Source organism: Osmerus mordax, chromosome 24 (assembly GCF_038355195.1).
Source record: "Osmerus mordax isolate fOsmMor3 chromosome 24, fOsmMor3.pri, whole genome shotgun sequence".
NCBI classification, from domain to species: Eukaryota; Metazoa; Chordata; class Actinopteri; order Osmeriformes; family Osmeridae; genus Osmerus; species Osmerus mordax.
In genome coordinates this window covers 2,061,490-2,081,382 of record NC_090073.1, presented here as the reverse complement: position 1 = coordinate 2,081,382, position 19,893 = coordinate 2,061,490, and the positions used below count along the sequence as shown (strand labels likewise).

Here is a 19,893-nt window from a genome sequence, read left to right as displayed (position 1 = left end):
AAAAAGTTGCAAGCTACAGTATTGACAATTTCCAATTTGAACACTTCTTGAACTACACTAGCTTGAACCACAGCACCTTATAAATGATCTACCAGCACAGCTCATAACCGTACATTACAAGAAGGGATTTTTCAATCAACATGCTGAGTGCTCAGTGTAAGCTTCTTCTGTTTGCTGATATTTTATGTGAGTTTTGAGCCATGTGGTCCAGTAAACTCCTGCAGACCATTCCCAGGTTCTGGTAACAAGGTGTTGAATCCAGGGATGTGGTTTGACTCATTTGTGCTCCCATGGTGCTGTCAGGTAACCCCTTTGTGTGACATTTGTCTTGGAGACTGAAATTGAGGCTTGTTTCGTTTTTCCAGCCCACCAAGATGTTGAATTTCAACTGCTTTGGAATGAAATGAAACCAAAACTGGATAGTTTCCTCTTTTACATAAACACACACACACACCTTACACACACTGTATTTAAATGATAAAACAAACACACACCTACCATTCACACTAAAACCTTCACACGGCAGATACTTTTAAGTGTTTCAAGCCTGGAAGGGGAGCTGTTTTCCATGACCATGTCAATTGTAAGGTTTGTGAGAAGTGCTAAAAGAATGTGGCTGTTTATTTATCTTGTCGTTGAAATGGAGTGGAGGATGGGCCAGTGCTGAGTGAAAGTTCAGGGGAGGGAGAGGATGAAAGGACTTAGAGACAACAAAAAAATGGACACACCCATCCCTGGGTAGAGAGTGTGAGAAGTGTGTGTGAGAGAAAGAAAGAAAGAAAAAAAGAGAGAGCGAGAGTAATGAAGTGGTGTTGAGCAACTGCAGGGTGTGTCTTGTGCAACTTGTATACCAGTAGGTTGAGTTCACCAGGTGGAGACAGAGCCAGAGCAAGCCTCTCTCCACAGCACTCGCACACTTCCTGGAGACGACGGCAGGACGCACGGCCAGCAGACGCACGCACAACTCCCTTGCTTTTCGCTGCTTGAACACACTCCCACAGATCCCAGTGAGCAGGGCAGAGAGGGCTGCACAACGAGACAGGAAATACAACACAGACAGCCATGAAGGACAAAATGAAGAAAGGAGGAAGAGGGAAAACCCAGGGAGCGACGGGTAAGAAGGAACAACTGCCAAGCCTTGCTCTCTCTCCCCCTTTCCCCTTGCTCTCGATTCACTCCCCTCTTTTCCTTCTCTGTTTGGTGTGCAGTATGTGGACTGTGGGAAGCCAGGCTGGTGCCTGTTGAGTTGCTGCTGATCTTAATGAGCTGGCTCCGTTTGGGTTCCAGCTTGTTGGTCCTCGATAACAAGGGATCTGAACTCGCAGTTTGCTGTAGTGTGTCAGTAGGCAGTAGGCATGTTTGATCCCACCACAAACAACAGAATAATGGGCTGAAGAATGAATCATTTGTGTCTGCACATTTTGAATCACTTATGTTTCTCTTGTCTTGACTCGCTGGTCACTTCCAGAACTTTATTCCACTCCCTCACTTAAAAACACATACACAGACAATGAGTCTGCTATAAATCTGGCACAGGATCATGGGTAAGACCATTTTCCCATCCATTCCATTCCTGTGTCTGTGTGTGGGCACAGTATGTGTTTACATATATGTGTGTGTTTGGGGGGAGGGGATGGAGTGGTGGTACAGTATGTGTGTGCATGTGAGTGTGCGTGTGGGTGTGTGAGTGTGTGCATGTAAGTGTGTGTGTTTGGGGGGAGGGGGAGAGGTGGTACAGTGTGTGTGTGCATGTGAGCATTTGTGCATGTAAGTGTGTGTGTTTAGGGGGAGGTGTGGTGGTACAGTGTGTGTGCCTGTGAGTGTGTGTGTGAGTGTGTGTGTGTGTGTTTGCGTGCGTGCGTGTGTGTGCACGCAGGACAGAGACAGTGTTTGCTGGCAGGGCTCCAGGTAAGCTTGTCCTGAGGTGGTTTCCTTTCAAAGGACGAGTATCCCCCCAGGCACAAGGATGACTGACAGATTATCTAACAAGGATTCTCAGCCTGGTACCTTTAATTTAGACAAGGGCCACAGGATTTGATAGGAGTATTGGACGAGTTAACTGTTTCCTTGCTTTTTATGACCCAAAAAAAAGAGCGTTTTGAAGACAGTGTGTGTCCATGCAGATGAGATGTTTGACAGCAGCATTGAGAAGCGGACACTTCCAGTCTGAAAACTGGTATGGAATGAAGTAGTACTGTATACATTGTGACTGTCACTGAATTGTGCAGCGAGGTCGCCAACCCAGAGAGGGATTAGAGAATGGAGGGTTGGGTTCAGAGAATGGACAGAGAAGTAAGTAAGTAGTAAGTAAGTAAAGTTTATTTGTATAGCACCTCTCGCAGATAAAAATCACAAAGTGCTTCACAACAAAATGCAATATAACACTACAAATAAAGAATACGGGAGAAAGGCCAGTGTTAGGAGCATGGCACCAGTAGCGCATCCAATAGGTCACTAGGTCAGGTCTCCCTCTAACCTAACCCCTAAGTACCTCGTAAACATAATGGCTTTGTGGAAAACTGCCATTTCTCCCCTCGAGCCAAACGCTTAACCCTGTGCGCTCTGGGAATGTCACACACTGGGGTGAAACCCAGTTGAAAACCATTACTAAGGAATGCAAACACATTCGTTTAGGACCCCTGCTCTAACTCTGAGGTGCAGGTGGATCGCATACGGTCTTAGCGATTGTAAGCTTGTCACATAGATCTTTGCCAGGACATGTATGCTGATGTGTGAATGGGCAGTGTGTGTGTGTGTGTGTGTGTGCTTCTTCATGCCTGCTGTGGTGTGAACATGCCAGGGTGGGGTGTGGTTGTCCTTCTGCCTGAGGTCACAGCTCTTACTGCTATTGGACAAATTCCACAGGATATAAAATGAGCATGCTCTGTCTTGCGTCTGTGTGAGTGAGTGCGTAAGTGTGGTTCACATCAAATCTTTTCACAAACCCTCCCAGTCTCATCGAACAAACATCCAAATATAGTACATTGCATTTTGAGACACGTACGTAATGAGGCTGTACTTGGATGACATGGTGTTTGATGCAGAGCAGTTACAGGCAAGTAGGATCCTGTCAAGGGCGACCCTGGTGGAGATTAGCTGGAGTCATTACATTTACATTTAGTCATTAGTTGTGTGGCAGGTCACATCCCACGCTCGCTGTCTGGCTCTCTTTTTTCACTCTCTCCACTTTCTCTCCATCTCTTTCTCCGTATCTTTTCTCTCTCTCTCCTGTTCATCCCCGTTAATCAGGTGGCCCCACACTGACCAATGGGAGTGGAGATTTCGAAATGAAGCAGGAAGAGAGCGCATCATTTCCTGTGAAGATCCAGGGGTCTGGGGTGGAGCCGTTTGAGTTGCAGGTAAACACACGATGATGGCCCCCACACACCTGTTAGCATGCACGCTAGTCCAACTAGTCATGTTGGGCCTCTCTCTTCAGGTGCATGGGTTCTGGCTAGTCCAGGATGCTGTAACGTCCCTGCTGGCCAGGGAGGAGGTGTATCCTCGCTCCTGCCTGTCGCTGGCCTTGGCAGGGATGAACCTTGAGCCCCTGGTGGAGCTCCAGAGCCTGAAGGGTTTCAGACCAGGGGCCACCCTCCGTCTGATGGAAGGTGAGGTACTCTCATCCTTCCTTCCCTCTCTCTCCTCCCCTCTCTCGCCTTCCCTCTTCTCATACTGGCCTGTCTCCTTCTCTCTCTCCTCCCCTCTCTCCTTCCCTCTTGTCATACTGGCCTGTCTCCTTCTCTCTCTCCTCCCCTCTCTCCTTCCCTGTTGTCATATTGGCCTGTCTCCTTCCCTCTCTCCTTCCCTCTCTCTCTCCTTCCCTCTTGTCATATCGGCCTGTCTCCTTCTCTCTCTCCTCCCCTCTCTCCTTCCCTCTCAACGTTCTTTACTCTCCCCCAATCTCTTTCTCATGCTGGCTTTACAGTTTTTTCCAATTGCCTAAGCACAATGTTGAAAACAAGGCTCACTTTGTCAAAACACAACACACGATTCACACAACTAGACACACGAGTAGCAGAACACCTCCAGTCTTTTGCAAAATGAAACACTTCATTCAAGATTATACAATCATGTATAAAAACCAATTTAAGTCACCATATGCCACACACATGGTTCATGAAATTGGACACAAACTATTATTTTCTAATGATATAACCTGCTTGATCTAGTCAGAGATATTGTTACAGTAGAGTACGTACAAGTACATGAATATGTTGACCAAACACAACACACAAGACCAGTACTGCACACTGATGAAAATATTTACTGTATTTCTCCACATTGTGTACCGGTCTTGTGTGTTGTGTTTGGTCAACATATTCATGTACTTGTACGTACTCTGCATTTTGTGCAGAAAATCAGAACACATTTCAAATTGAATAGTAGAATATAGTATATGGAAGACTAAATGTGCCAAAATTAAATACATAAATAAATAAATACTTCAATAAATAAATACATAAATAAATCTCTTAAGTGATGTTAACATTTATGTTATTGTTAACATGTGGCCTGTTCTCAGTCACGTTCATTGAAGCAAGCGCATGATCAGGTAGAGGATCAGAGAAGTGTGTGTGTCTTGGTTGTGCCAGGACCGTTCAACAGCTCAGGTCTGACAGTTTGCTATCAATCAGTGTCCAATCACAGTGCTCCAAGAGTAAAACATTGCAGTCCAATAAGGACAGCTCTGTGCAACTGGTTATGTCCCGCCTCTTTTCAAAGGAAAAGAAATGTGCATTTTATTTTAAATGAAAAGGGGCGGGGCATAAGCCATTTGATAGAGCTGTCCTCATGGAACTGCAGTGTTTTATGCTTTATAAAACATTGTATTTTCCTGAACATTTTTAAATGGCCCTAAAACGTAACCTGTAAAGGTTTATGCCTTGTTGAGCTGTTGAACGGTGCTGGCAGCCTGGCACAACCAAGACACACACACTTCTCTGACCCTCTACCTGATCATGCGCTTGCTTCAATGAACGTGACTGAGAACAGGCCACATGTTAACAATAACATAAATGTTAACATCACTTAAGAGATGTCTATTTATTTATTTATGTATTTATTTATGTATTTATTTATTTATTTAAGTATTTAATTTTGGCACATTTAGTCCTCCACATACTGTAAACACAGCAAATACATTTGTGGAGACAAATGAAAGTATTCAGCAAATGAAATATAGTACATTGTTTCAATCATGGACTGCCGTGAATGTTTCCAAAAATGCACTGATTTAGTGCATATAGTAGGCTACATTTTACTGTACTGTACTGTAGACAGTAGAGAATAGTAGTTTTCACCTGTGCTCTTGTTGAAATGTCCAAATTACTTTTGCAACAGTATATCACACACACAGTCATACATTCATACATGCACAGAAACACACACATAGTTTCACAGCACATACTGCAATTATGCACATTTAGTCACACACATTTTCACAAAAACACACGCACCTGCATGCACACAGATACTGATTGGACCTGATCTAACTGGTCTGTAAATGCATCGTATTTGAATATTTGTACTGGCTTTGACATTTTGAAGGTAGAGAGGGGGACAGGAGGGAGGGGAAATGACACAGTTTTTTCCGATTGCTTAGACACAAAATGTTCAAATACGTAACACACAGTTAGTGAAACCCGACACTCAAGGAGCAAAACAGAAGCCCAGACCTGCACAACTATAAGCACATTCTCAGCCTCACACTATTTGCAAAATACTACATACAGTGTTTTGTAAATCACTAAACACACTTTTCTACATTAGACACAGACATTTTAAATTATGTAAATTACCTAATTGCCTTTTTGACTGTCAGGTACACAGGTGACAACTACTTTTTTATACTGTCTACAGTACAGTACAGTAAAATGTAGCCTACTATATGCACTACACCAGTACTTTTTTTGTACCCACTTACTGCAGTCCATGATTGAAACAATTTGCCATATTTCATTTGCTGTATACCTTCATTTGTCTCCACAAATGTATTTGCATGTAGCCTACTGTAGGCTACATGCTGTATTTAAATATGTTCTGATTTTCTTCTCAAAATGCAGCCTTTATGTAGACAATGTGGAGAAATACAAAATAAATATTTTCATCAGTGTGCAGTACTGGTCTTGTGTGTTGTGTTTGGTCAACATATTCATGTACTTGTACGTATTCTACTGTAACAATATCTCTGACAAAATCATTTGGTGACAGAAATTGTTTTTTATACATGATTGTATAGTTTTTAACAAAGTGTTTCATTTTGCAAAAGATTGGAGGTGTTCTGCTTCTCGTGTGTCTAGTTGTGTGAATCGTTTTTTGTGTTTTGACAAAGTGAGCCCTGTTTTCAAAATTGTGCTTACCTAAGCAATTGGAAAAAGCTGTAAGTGACATAATCTTAAATGTCTGTGTCTAACATAGTTAAGTGTGTTTGGTGTTTTGCAAAACACTGTGTGTAGTATTTAGCAAATAGTGTGAGGCTGAGAATGTGCTTATAGTTGTGCAGGTCTGGGCTTCTGTTTTGCTCCTTTAGTGTCAGGTTTCACTAACTGTGTGTTACGTATTTGAACATTTTGTGTCTAAGCAATCGGAAAAAACTTTGTCATTTCCCCTCCCTCCTGTCCCCCTCTCTACCTTCAAAATGTCAAAGCCAGTACAAATATTCAAATACGATGCATTTACAGACCAGTTAGATCAGATCTAGTCAGCATCTGTGTGCATGCAGGTGCGTGTGTTTTTGTGAAAATGTGTGCATAATTACAGTATGTGCTGTGAAACTATGTGTGTGTGTGTGTGTTTCTGTGCATGTATGAATGTGTGACTGTGTGTGTGTGTGTGTGGCAATGTGTTTGTGAATGTGTGTGTGTGCCTGTGTGTCTATGTGTGTATCTTTTTGTGTGGGTGTACATGTACGTGTGTGTCCATGTGTATGAGTGTGTGTGTGTGTGTACATGTACGTGTGTGACCGTGTGTGTGAGTGTGTGTGAATGTGCGTGTGTGTGTGACCAGGTGTGTGTATGTGAGTGTGTGTGAGGGTGTATGTGTGTGTGTGTGTGTGTGTGTGTCTGGGTACTTGTGTGACCAGGTGTGTGTATGTGTGTGTGTGACAAACGTGACTAACGTGTGCTTCTCTGGTGCAGAACCCTACTCCCCGTGTTCGGCCAGAGAGCATGTGGGCCGTGTTCTGGAGCTGCTGAGAGCAGCCAGAACCCCGGACGCTCTGGTCGAGGGACGCTCCCCGAGCCTGCTGCACACACTCACACACACTGCAGGTACGCACACACCCTCACACACACACGCTGCAAGTACAAACACACGCTGACATACACACATTTCTGATATGCCCACATACCACAAACTCATACACAGTGTTGATATGCACACGCACACACATTTACAGAAATGCTTTCTCAAACCTTTGTGCAGCAGTAGCCTCTCTAACCTTGGCAAACGTGTTCTCTCTGTCCCGGCCTCAGCCACTGAGAAAGCTGGGAAGCTCCCAGCGAGCAATGCAAAGACAGAGCCAGCCAATCAGGAGGGAGTTCCCCCAGAGTACCTCCTCCCTGGGTCACCACACATGCCCCTTCTAGCCGTGCTACCCCACAGTTCCCAACCAGAGGTGAACACACAGACACACACACACACACACATAGAAACGTATCCCCCTGTACACACTAACACACACAAACTCCTTGTGACTGTCCCTCTCTTGTCAGACTCACCGCTGTCTGAAGGACCTGTCACTCAGCTGTTGGAACCCGCCCCCTGGTCACAGGAAACTGCAGGGGGACTTCCTGTACATCACTGTTCTCACGCTGGAAGGTCGCAGGTGCGACATCACATCCTGTTCACGAGGATTCTACCACAACAGGTGAGGAGAGGCTCTGTGCTCTAACACCTTTTCTGTACATTTTCTGCATACTATCTGATTATTGCCTGTGTGTGACCTGTATCTTGTTTGTATTATCTGTGTCGTATCTGTATAATTGTCTGTGTGCTGTCTGTGTATTATCGTATACTGTATTTCTTTGTTGTCTGTATAGTATCAGTGTGTTCTCTATATTCTGCACATCCCTTCACCTCATTCTCTGTGTGCTGTTCTCAGGTCTACTGAGGAAGGTTTTGACCCTCGCCCCGCTCCGTCCACTCCAGTCTGCCACTGTCTCACCGACCTGCTCGCTCACTTCAGCCCCGGCTTCAAACGGGCCCTCGCTACCCTGAGAAACAGGTAGCGCCCCACACACGCGCACGCGTGCGTGAACACACATACATATTTACACACGAGCGCACGCGGGCACCCACAGCCGCAAAAGGAATCGGAAATGTTTCCTGTGGGTGCAATGGGTTGTGGGTAATGTGCGTTTTCCCTACTGTAGACCTCAGGTGCCCCCGGCAGAGGTGCTGCCCACCCCCTACCGTACCATGTGCTGGCTGGGTCCCTCTTCTGCCTCTCACATACACAGAAACCTTTACAGCAGACTGGAGGAGCAGGGATCAGCACAGGTGGGCTTCAGAATATCTCTGTGGAAATTGCCTGCTGGGCCCAAAGACAGTTTACTGTGTTTTCCCATTATAATGTGTCTGTGTGCGTGTGTATGTGTGTAGTCCCCAGACTGGAATGAAGAGTTGCAGCTAGCCAGAGATCTTCCTCAGGGTTCTCTGGAGGAGAGACTGCAGAGAGACAGAGCTTTGCTGCAGGTATGAGAAGAAAACCTCCCATGGGTCCACATCCCTGCTGTGTCCTTGATTTCTCCAACACACGTCCTCTTTCTCTCGTTCTCTCTCTCCCTCCCTCTCCCTCCCCCTCCCCCCCCCCTCCCCCCCCCCTCTCTCTCTCTCTCTGTCCCTCTCTCTCTCTCAATTCCCCTCTCTTTCCCTCCCTCTCTTTCACTTTCACTTTCTCTATATCAATCTCTCTCTCTCTCTCTCTCTCTCTCAATTGCTCCTCTCTCCATTTCAATCTCCTTCTCTTTCACTTTCTCTATCTCAACCTCCCTGACTCTTTCTCTCCCTCTTGCCCTCTCTCTCCCTCTCTCTCCCTCTCTTTTTCTCAGGTAAACAGTGCGTTTGTGTGGGCAGCGGCTCAGGCTGCAGAGACTGTGATGGACGGCTTTGTGGAGTCAATCAGTGGAGGCCCAGACGACCCTGGCTTCCTGTGGGGCGGGCTGTTCCTGAGCCGGGGGGGTGCTGGGGGGGCTCCGGATGGGGAGAGGGGACGCAGGTAGGAGAAGATACCACAAAATCGAATCGTCCTCTGGTAAACACAGGTAGTTCTGCTGTTTGAACCTCTTTATCTGTGGCAGGGCTGCGCAGAAGCTGGAGCTGAGAGGTGTACAGCTGTACAGCGACCTAGGGGGGGCGCTACAGGGGCTGCACACACTCCCCACCGCCACCGTGGATTACCGAGGGGTCCGCTTGTCTGCCCAGGGTCTGGCCCCTGGTCTGGAGGGGCCTCTGGAACAGGGCCAGGGGCCACAGCCTTCCCCCAGGTAGGTACCCCCTCCTCAACACCCCTCTATCGCAACACTCCTCATCCCTCTGCAAACATGGGCTCTGATGGACCCGACACGTAGCGTAGATGTTAGCGTGTGGGTTCTGCTGACCCCACCTCTCACCCCCGTAATAGTAATGTGAATTCTGATAACCCTAGCTCTGCCCCCCACCCTTGACACTGTAGCTGTTAGTACTGTGAGTTCTGATAACCCTAACTCTACCCCCCCCCCCCCTCCATCCCAGGGGCCTGCTGTACGGGGTGGCCGCGGGGCCGCAGGAGTCCCCCTACCGCAGGCGGATGCTGGAGCTGTTGGCCCAGGCTGCCAAGGCCCTCTCCCTGCAGAGACACGCCGTGCTGGCTCCCAACGGCCAGCAGGTGCCCCTGTTCACCTCGGTGGACGCCCAGGGTGTCCTGGGGCCAGACGGAAGGTTCTACCTGCTGGACTTGTTCAGGACCCTGCCAGTGGACGCCAACTACTGCCCTAGCGGAGAGACCAGGGGAGAGGAGGAGGGGGAGAGAGGGGGAGACGGGAGGAAAGGAAGTGGAGGAGAGGAGGACGAAAAGGAGGGAGAGGGGTGGCCGGAGAGGTACCACTCAGAGAAAGGTCTGCCCCGGACGTTCCCTCACAGACTGTGCAGACTGAGGCCTGAGCTAATACACGAATTCGCTCAGCACAAGTGAGTTCCAGAGTCACACCGGCTGCCACCATTGCATTACCATGGCTAGCAACATACTCACTAGTTGACCGCCATCTTGTTTTGATTTGGGAGAAAAGTGACCGTGGGGATCATTTTGGTCAGCTTCCTCATTCCTCTCTCTTGCTCTCCTTCTTCCCTCCCTCTCCCTCTCTCCATCCTTTACAGGCAGTCACAGTTCACCAAGCGTGTCAGGGAGAGGATGGAGGAGAACGGAGGAGTGGAGGAGTGTGTGAAACCAGGTTAGAGTGTGTGTGTCTTATGTGTTTGGGGTATTTTTGCATATGCCACACTTCAATGCATTGTATAACCTGACTGACTTTTGACCTTTTGTACTGTGTGTGTGTGTGTGTATTACAGGTGACGCCAGAGGAACTGACGCAGTCAGAGGTGCTTGTAAAGACGTGGGCTCAGTCAGTGATATCATCTTTGAAATGCGCTTCAACCCCAACATCTTCAACCAAGGTAGAAATCTCCCTCTCTCTCTCCCTCTCTCTCTCTCTCTCTCTCTCTCTCTCTCTCTCTCTCTCTCTCTCTCTCTCTCTCTCTCTCTCTCTCTCTCTCTCTCTCTCTCTATCTCTCTCTCTCTTTTTCTCTCTCTCATTCTCTTTCTCTCTCTCGTTCTCTCTCTCTCTCTCTCTCTCTCTCTCTCTCTCTCTTTCTCTCTCTCGTTCTCTTTCTCTCTCTCTCTCTCGTTCTCTTTCTTTCTCTCTCTCTCTCTCTCTCTCTCTCTCTCTCTGTCTCTCTCTCTCTGTCTCTCTCTCTCTCTCTCTCTCTCCCTCTCTCTCTCTCGTTCTCTGTCTCTCTCCACGTCCGGCGCACCACACAGACACACCCGCACAGCTACAGTCTGTCATAATCGAACCAAGCGGTGGTGTGTGAAGGGCTGGACTTCCCCAGATGTGACGGTGCAAGCGTCCGCCTGCAGAAGAGGCTCCTGAGAGAGGCCGCTGCCTTCATCACCACCCACCAGATCCCTGCCTTTGTGAGTCCCTCCTCCCGCCTCCACACGCACACAACTGTTGTACAACGTGCTGGCTTTTGTTGATTGGCTGTTTGGTTGGAAGAAGTATTCCGTGTGTCGAAAGGGCATCGCCGTAATACGTGTTTGTGTGGACAGATTGAGGACTGCCTGCAGGGCATCGACGTTCCTCTAGACGGTGCTACTCTCAGACAGGCTCTACACCAAAAAGGCATCAATCTTCGCTACCTGGGTCAGCTGACCAAGGCCGTCAGCCAATCCGATGACAAGGAGCGACTCAGGCACATTATGGTCAGTGCTACAGGAGATACAAGAGCCCGAACCCTTAGCCTTTAACGTTTTACTCGGAATCTCTCTCATCTTTCTCTCACTTTCTTTCTGTCTCCTCTCCTTCTTTCAGAGGTTGGCCGTTGGGGAAATTGTGATTCGTTCCTCCAAGCGCATGTTCAACAACTTCCTCCAGGTATTTAGAATATAAAACACATCAGGGCTCCACATGGTTTCATCAGGGGAAGGAAACATGACTCAACAACTATATTCATGCTTTATCTGCCCCTCGCAATGCAAAGCAAATATTGGGCAAAGCCTCTAAATGACAGCTGTACTCTTTGGTATAACAACGGTGAACGTGTCTGGCCCTGTATCTATAGTGATCTAGCTCTTCTTTCATTAGGGGGTGGAGATCGCCAGTCTGTCAGCAGCTGTCAGTCACTTCCTCTGCTGCCTATTGGTTTCCCACTTCAGCTCCGCCCCCGTGGGGGAGGAGACTAAAAAGCGTTCCAGGAAGCGCGGCCGAGGGGGTGGGGCCTCTGACAGCACAACCTGGAGCATGCTCAGTGGAGCTGAGCTCTGGAACCTGATTGTCCAGGATGCTACAGAGACCTATGGCATCACTGACGAACTGGGGTGAGATTGAGCTTGAGTTGAAGCTTGCTCGTTTCTATTGGTCTATCAAATGGTTCGCTCCAAGCTGTAGAAATTATGATTTATTTGGTTGGCATGTGCACCGCTAATAAATTTGAGCCCCACGAAGAGATTGCAATGTGCGACCCCTTCTCCCTATTTTTGGTTATGTCTGTTTTTTCACTCAACAAATTTCCTTTCCAAGCTATATGAGCCCTCCCACATTGGGTCCTGGGCAGTCAGTCCCACTCCCCCCCCCACTTTGATGCCCCTGTTGGTTGGTAGTAACTTCTTCAACGCAATCTGTGTTGCAGTTCTGGTCCTGACCACCTGGTGGAGCTGTACAGGCTGCAGAAACTGTCTCTGCTCAGAGAGTTCTGCCTGAAGACTGGAGTGCAGGTACACACACACACATACACACACACACACACACACACACACATGCTAATGCACACACAGACACACAGTCATGCTAATGCACACACTCACTAATGCTAATGCACATATACACACACACAGACTCAGAAGTGCAGTGACTCTATTTTGAGTTACCTTTATAGATGATCTGTAAATGCTCCATACTGTAAACTGTAAATTCAACCCTGAACAGTGGCTGCATATTTAGTAACTTGCCGTAGTAGAGTGGGTCTGCTCTAGGGTGTTGACCTGTTCTGGTCTATCCCAGCTCAGACTGAGAGACTACCTCCTTGACAACCGAACCAAGGCAGCCTTTGGCCCTGACGACGTGCTCAACCTCTTCCCCGTCGTCAAACACATCACCATGACGACAGCTGACGCTTCTGCAGCGTTCCGTGCTGCTCAGAGCAACATGAAGAAAGGTGACATGGACACTACAGGCCCTGCTACACAACAGACCCTGTGCAAACATGCACTATAACCACCTACCTTTGCACACCATCCTACCGTCCGGTCATCTGCCTGTCTTTGTTCATGTGGAATAGTGTTTCCCAATATTTTTGAGTTCAGCATCCTCTTTTCCGGATTTCCAAATCCAAGCACTACCCTATGCCCGTATTTTTATTGTTAAACTATATATTTATACCCAGTTTCATGATTTACTCTCAATGTTCCACTTTGGGTATGCGTACCCCCATAAAAAAAAGTTGTTTCTATTATTCACAAAATTCATATAATATTATAGTATTATATTGTCTCTGGAGCTCAAGACAAGTGTGTGTGTGGTGTGTGGTGTGTGTGTGTGTGTGGTGTGTTGTTTTTGCGTGTGTGTGTGGTGTGTGTGTATATGTGTATCTCTCCAGGTCTGTTGGAACCAGCGTATGAGCATCTGAAGGAGGCCTCCTACCTGTTTGGTCGTGTGTGCGACGACCTCCACCCGGAGGCCTGCCACTGTCTCAGTCTGATGGCCAGGGTGGCCTACCTCCAGGGACAACCAACCGAGGTGGACACACACACACACCTACCTACATACATACAGGCAAACACACACAAGAAGACATATGCACACAAAGACATACACACACACACACAAAGACATACACACATGTATGCACACACAAAAAGATCGACACTTCATACACACTCTTACACACACACTCAAGGCCGTGTCTGTTTGTCTTGACTGACCCTGCTGCCCCCTTGACTGACCCTGCTGCCCCCCCCTCCAGGCACGGAGTGTCCAGCTGAGAGCTGTGGTCATCAGTGAAAGAGTGCTCGGCTTCGACCACCCCAACACCATCCAGCAATACGTGAGTTTATTGTTTATTATTTTACTTTATCTACCTGTTCTATAGGTTCCCCAGACAAGTTCCAACTCATCTTTGGTGTAGATAACAGTTTATGACTCGATCCCAAGATAATTGATTTGGTTTTCGAAATGTTCAGTACCAACTTATTTCGTTTTATCCAATCAAAATCAGATTGGGTTTTATTTGCCATGAAAGTTTGCACCGACAAGGAATTTGCTTTGGCAGGAAGGTGCAAACATTAAACATATAGAAATCAAAAATGTAAATATGAGGACTAACTATACTAAGGTACATAACTGGCAATACCAAGTGGAATTAGAATTAAAATAAACTATACAATAAAATATAAAATAAAATATAAGTTGCAGTAATTTACAATATAAAAATACAAAAAATACAAATATTACAAAAAATACAAAAGAAACATATTTAACTCAGCTGATAAAACATCAGTCAGAGGTCCCGAGTTCGAATCCCAGTACGGGCAATGTGACACCTGCTGTGTGTGCGCGCGTGTAACGCCGTGCGTCTTGCAGGTGCTGCTGGCGGTGTACGCCTACGCGGGCGGAGAGCAGGCTCTGTCCCAGCGCTGTCTCTTCCGAGCCCGTCTCCTGACGCTGACCGTGCACGGTGAAGACCACCCGTACGCCGCCACGTTGGATGTGAGAAAACACACACCTGCCAACCCTTCACGCTTAACTCTGCCGAAAGCACAGCAGAGCATCACGCAGTCCCTGTTTTGTACTCTCTCACTCTGTCTCTGTATTTCTGTCCCTCTTTTTCTGTCCCTTCTCTCTCTCTCTCCATCTTTCTCCGTCCTCCTCGCAGGGCTGCCTGGGGCTTGTATTGACAGGAGAGCAATCGGGCCAGTACTTACGGAACGCGCTCAAGCTCAACACTTCCTTCTTCGGACCGAAAGACCTGCGCACTGCTCTCAGGTGTCCTGTTTAACCGTCGACAGTTTCCAACCCCGTAGGATCACTCGGCGGAATCCATCGAGTCGAGTCGTAGTTGTGAAGCTGTCAAGCTCCTCTCGGTTTTAACCTCCTCCTCTCTGCTCCTCTCTCTCCTCTCGCAGTCAGCACCTGTTGTCCCAGTCAATGTGTTTAGCAGGGGACTATCGTTCTGCCATAAACCATGAAAGGGAGGCCCTGGCTGCCTTCACCAGCCTGGTCAGTACCTATGTGTATGTGTGTGTGTGTGTGTGTGTTTTTGCGTGTGTAACCTTGTTTCCTCCTTCAGCATGGGGAGGACCACCCTCAGACACGCTGCAGCTCGGATTTCCTGAGAACCATTACCCAGAATGCAGTGCGTGTCGAGCGCACTCTGAGAAAGGGCGCACCAGAACTCATGGACATGCGCACGCTTGAGGTACACACGCACACGTCCACCTGAGATACAGACAGAGGCGGCGCTACCATTAGGCAAAGTAGGCAGCTGCCTAGTGCCCCAGAATGCCTGGAGACCCGGTGAAAATTCTACAAATATGATATATAGTACAGTATGTTATTTTTCATATTTGTGTTTCTCTCAAACATGTAATCAAATGATATCCTATATTAAAGAGGGAGAAAGCCAGGTAAGGAAATACATTATTTAGGGGCCTCAACCAGTCTCTGCCTAGGGCCCCCAAATTACTACCGCCTCTGGATACAGACACTCACACCTGAGGTACACACACACATACTTGATGTGTACTTTATATACATACTAAGTACACCACGCAATCTTTATGATGAATGAGTCGGGTGTAAACCTGTGTGTGTATATGTGTGTGTGCAGATTCTAACCCCCTCAGCTGAGACCATTCTGGAGCAGCTGATTCTGGTTGCAGAGGTCAGGAAGAACACAGACAGGTAAACCCTCGACCACCCTCACCTCTGTCCAGTCCAGTCAAGAAAGTATCTTTTGAACCAAACATAAACCAAAATGTCAGTGTCAGTTAGAGACATTCCAGCTTGTTTGTGTCTGTGTAAGCAGAGGTGATGTCACTCAGTATGACTGTTTTCCCCCCAGTGGCCTCCAGCAGTTCAGACAGAAGCTGAGAGAGCTGAGGGACGCTGAGGAAGCCAACAGAGCTGCCCAGAACGCTGGAGAGGAGAACGCTTCACGTGAAGAACCGAGACAGAACGGAGGAAGGGAGGAGAACGGAGGGGCGGAAGAGAACGGAGAGGGCCCTCCACAGGGGAGCAGGGAGGAGAACCGGGAGAAACAGCCAGGAGGGGAGGGGTCAGTGGAGGTCACAGATGTTAACGGCAGCGTCCAGCAGCCTACTGAGGTCGAGTCAGCAGCTGGGGACATGGCCCCAACTACAGAGACCGGAGGGGAGGTTGGCGGCAGGGCTGAGGCAGGAGAAGTGGTTGGAGGCAGGGATGAGGCAGGAGAAGAGGTTGGAGGTAAGGCTGAGGCAGGAGGGGAGATTGGAGGCAGGGATGAGGCAGGAGAAGAGGTTGGAGTCAGGGCTGAGGCAGAGGTCCACACAGACCCAGCAAATAAAGAGCTTGAGGGACACAGTCAGACACAAAATGGAGGAGGTGAGACAAGAACAGACAGCAAGGTGAAGACGGCCATTGGAAAGTGTGAATCCGAGAATTTGATTGCAGTGAAGGAAATTCTAGGTAACATTACTGACCCGTCTGAACCTGAGGTAGTTGCTAATGGAGTTGCAACAGTCAGTGTCAACCAATTGAAAGTCAGCTTGGTCACAGAAGAGGGATGCACGGCCAATGGAGAAGCAGACTGAGGAGCGAGGTTAGGAGTCTAGGCAACATGTGACCAGTGACAGGTGTGCTTCGACAATGTCATTCTTACTTTACTTACACACACACAGACACAGAGAGAGAGATAGAGACACTGTACTGTGCTTCATGGCAGGGCGTTTGGGAGAGGGCTGCACTGATCTTTATTCAATAATAAACTTTTCACTTCAACTAAAATATGACTGTTCCTCTGATTTTGGCCTACAATACAGCTAATTTAACTGCTGTTATTTATAGTTGACTTAATGGCACTGGGTGGGAATAATACAACAAAAACATACACAATGGTAAAAGATGTCATATTTATAAAGTCATAACATTCAATTGCCCCCCCACCCCTCCCTTCCACACACACACACACACACACACACACACACACACACACACACACACACACACACACACACACACACACACACACACACACACACACACACACACACACACACACACACACACACACACACACACACACACACACACACACACACACACACACACACACACACACACACACACACACACACACACACACACACACACACACACACACACACACACACACACACACACACACACACACACACACACACACACACACACACACACACACACACACACACACACACACACACACACACACACACACACACACACACACACACACACACACACACACACACACACACACACACACACACACACACACACACACACACACACACACACACACACACACACACACACACACACACACACACACACACACACACACACACACACACACACACACACACACACACACACACACACACACACACACACACACACACACACACACACACACACACACACACACACACACACACACACACACACACACACACACACACACACACACACACACACACACACACACACACACACACACACACACACACACACACACACACACACACACACACACACACACACACACACACACACACACACACACACACACACACACACACACACACACACACACACACACACACACACACACACACACACACACACACACACACACACACACACACACACACACACACACACACACACACACACACACACACACACACACACACACACACACACACACACACACACACACACACACACACACACACACACACACACACACACACACACACACACACACACACACACACACACACACACACACACACACACACACACACACACACACACACACACACACACACACACACACACACACACACACCCCAGTGTTCCAGACTGTTCCATGAGGGAACCTCCTATCTGTGTTGTTGTCTCTGTATGATCTCCAGGTCGGGGAAGTGTTGGTACAGCGGCTCTGGCGGCTGCTCCCAGGTGCATGGAGGAAGTTTGTCAAGGCTGAGGGGGGGGAAAGTGATGAGAGCAGTGTCGTTGAAGACGTCCAGGAGGCGGGGGGAGCAGGGAAGGGGTTGCTCACAGACCACACTCACAGCCTGAACACCAGGAAGGGTTAAGGTTCAGCCCCCAGATATTAATTTAAACATCATACAGCTTATCTCTGATATATCAATATTAATATCACATACAGGTTATCTCTGATGATATATTAATATAAACATCATACAGCTTAGCTCTGATATATTAATATAAATATCTCATACAGATTATTTCTGATATATTCATATAAACATCACATACAGGCTCTCGTTGATGATATGCAAGCGCTATGGTTACAGTGAAAGGATACATGAGCAATGTATGTGTAGTCTCTCTGAAGCTCCCTCTCCACCATTCTGGAAAAAACAGAAAACATCAGAAAGAAGATCTCTGGAATGTGAACAAACACACTTACATACAGTATACACACACACACACACCCAGACACACACACACACACACACACACAGTACACACCTCTCATGTATGCCAGAGAAGCTGTTTCCTACGATGGTCAGCAGGGGCAGAGTTTCTCTCTGCCAGTTCTTCCACAGCAGATTGTTGTACAGTGCTTTCCCACAATGCATCAGGTAAAACAGAGTGGGCCTGGTCACCTGTCTCTTCCCTTCCTGTTGTACAGAAACCCACCCAAAGTGAAATACATTTAGTGCCAGTATTACACTACCTGCACGGTTCAACCGCACATTGACAAACTGGAGAGTAAATCACTGATCTTGTGCACAAACACACCTCGTTCTCAGTGAGGACTGTGAGGCCCAGCTCCCTCAGTACATCCCTCTCCCCCGAGGAGAACACAGGGTCGTACAAAGAGCATCTCTTCACCGGGATCTGGGGGAGCACAGGTGTACATATCGTGTCATTTATCTGCACTGTGCGTTCGCGTCTGACCCGTGTGTCAGTGTGTGTGAATGCGTGTCCCCCCCCCCCCGCTGGCTGGATGTCGGACCTGTAGAGAGTCCAGCAAGAGGAGCAGCATGGCCAGCTGATAGCGGGCTGACACACAGGAAGAAAAGGAGCCCAGGCCGTAACACACACATTCCAGCTCAGACTCCACGCCTCCCTCACACTCTGGCACGCTGACAGAGGCTCCAGGGGCCTCAGGGGCTAGGTCGCGGCCAGCCTCGGAAGATCCTGGAGTTAACAAAATGCCTGCGAGTTGTTCTGTGGAGAGGACGGGGGATTTTGTAAGTGTGGTTGTGAAAGACACCTTGCTAAGCTAACAGAAAATTATGACGCCAAGATATGGCACACCCTTCCACTCTGGCCAAAAGTCTGTACACCTCAGCTCAGACCTGCAGAGAAAGAGATATGAGGTGTGAGAAAGGCTGACCCCCTCGGGATAACGCATACACAATTATCAGCCTATTATTAGCCTTATTATCCTCACTTCAACCACGGCAAGATGTGTGAAAAGCCATAGATATTTTTGGTTTCCAGATCTTTAGCGTCTGCTCAGCTCACATGGTTTCTGTGATTCGCTTCTTGGTTCTCTGGAGATCCAGTGTCTCGCTATGCTCTGTCTGATCGCCCGGATGAGACGGCTTTCTCCTCCGATTAGCCCCCTTCTTCCGACGGGCCACCTGCCACTCCTCGCCTTCCTCCGGCATCTGGAGATATTTTAACGAAATCGTGGGAATACTAAGACCATGACTTTAAATTTCTATAACCTAAAATAAATTCAATTTAACATACCAGCTACGGTATGCAAAATATAACGCAACGTAGCAAATTCATTAATATTAGACGCTTGGAAGACTGTCATACTGTCGCAACACATGGGACATGAAACTGTTTGGGAAGAGACATATGTAAATGTATACTTCCGGTACACAACGGAAGCACTACTAATAGGCTA

General features: G+C 47.8%; 2 protein-coding genes across 4 annotated transcripts; one reads left to right on the top strand and one right to left on the bottom strand.

The window, feature by feature from the left end:
- The first annotated feature begins 789 nt into the window (after positions 1-789).
- On the top strand, positions 790-16,736 carry si:ch211-166a6.5 (clustered mitochondria protein homolog). The gene is made up of 28 exons (XM_067228031.1): positions 790-1,114; positions 3,250-3,359; positions 3,440-3,611; positions 7,140-7,271; positions 7,476-7,618; positions 7,716-7,870; positions 8,105-8,227; positions 8,376-8,502; positions 8,605-8,697; positions 9,054-9,220; positions 9,303-9,488; positions 9,736-10,170; positions 10,357-10,430; positions 10,549-10,653; positions 11,073-11,173; positions 11,309-11,461; positions 11,571-11,633; positions 11,844-12,076; positions 12,388-12,472; positions 12,759-12,912; positions 13,354-13,493; positions 13,720-13,800; positions 14,337-14,462; positions 14,629-14,738; positions 14,879-14,972; positions 15,043-15,171; positions 15,583-15,656; positions 15,817-16,736. The coding sequence occupies exons 1-28, from the start codon at positions 1,063-1,065 to the stop codon at positions 16,541-16,543; spliced, it is 4,344 nt and encodes a 1,447-aa protein (XP_067084132.1). The 5' UTR covers positions 790-1,062; the 3' UTR covers positions 16,544-16,736.
- Positions 16,665-19,835, bottom strand: srrd (SRR1 domain containing). 3 transcript variants are annotated; one of them, XR_010874766.1, is made up of 8 exons: positions 19,500-19,821; positions 19,290-19,330; positions 18,985-19,199; positions 18,768-18,866; positions 18,495-18,646; positions 18,328-18,373; positions 17,799-18,073; positions 16,665-16,897 (listed from the first exon to the last, which is right to left on the bottom strand). XR_010874766.1 is itself a non-coding variant. In XM_067228033.1 (8 exons), exons 2-8 carry the CDS (start codon positions 19,643-19,645, stop codon positions 17,879-17,881), a joined length of 894 nt encoding a protein of 297 aa, XP_067084134.1. In that variant the 5' UTR covers positions 19,731-19,835; the 3' UTR covers positions 17,774-17,878. The 3 variants fall into 3 exon arrangements, 2 of the variants coding, with proteins under 2 accessions (XP_067084134.1, XP_067084133.1); XM_067228033.1 differs by lacking the exon at positions 16,665-16,897 and having other exon boundaries at positions 17,774-18,073; positions 19,500-19,645; positions 19,731-19,835; XM_067228032.1 differs by lacking the exon at positions 16,665-16,897 and having other exon boundaries at positions 17,774-18,073.
- Positions 19,836-19,893: the final 58 nt, after the last annotated feature.

Coding starts and splice junctions, on each gene's coding strand:
- si:ch211-166a6.5 (XM_067228031.1), top strand. CDS start 1,063: ATGAAGGACAAAATGAAGAAAGGAGGAAGAGGGAAAACCCAGGGAGCG. Junction 11,174..11,308: donor CCCACCAGATCCCTGCCTTT/GTGAGTCCCTCC, acceptor TTGTGTGGACAG/ATTGAGGACTGCCTGCAGGG. Junction 14,463..14,628: donor CGTACGCCGCCACGTTGGAT/GTGAGAAAACAC, acceptor TCCTCCTCGCAG/GGCTGCCTGGGGCTTGTATT.
- srrd (XM_067228033.1), bottom strand. CDS start 19,645: ATGCCGGAGGAAGGCGAGGAGTGGCAGGTGGCCCGTCGGAAGAAGGGG. Junction 18,867..18,984: donor TCTTGCTGGACTCTCTACAG/GTCCGACATCCA, acceptor GTGCTCCCCCAG/ATCCCGGTGAAGAGATGCTC. Junction 18,374..18,494: donor TTCTCTGGCATACATGAGAG/GTGTGTACTGTG, acceptor TGTTTTTTCCAG/AATGGTGGAGAGGGAGCTTC.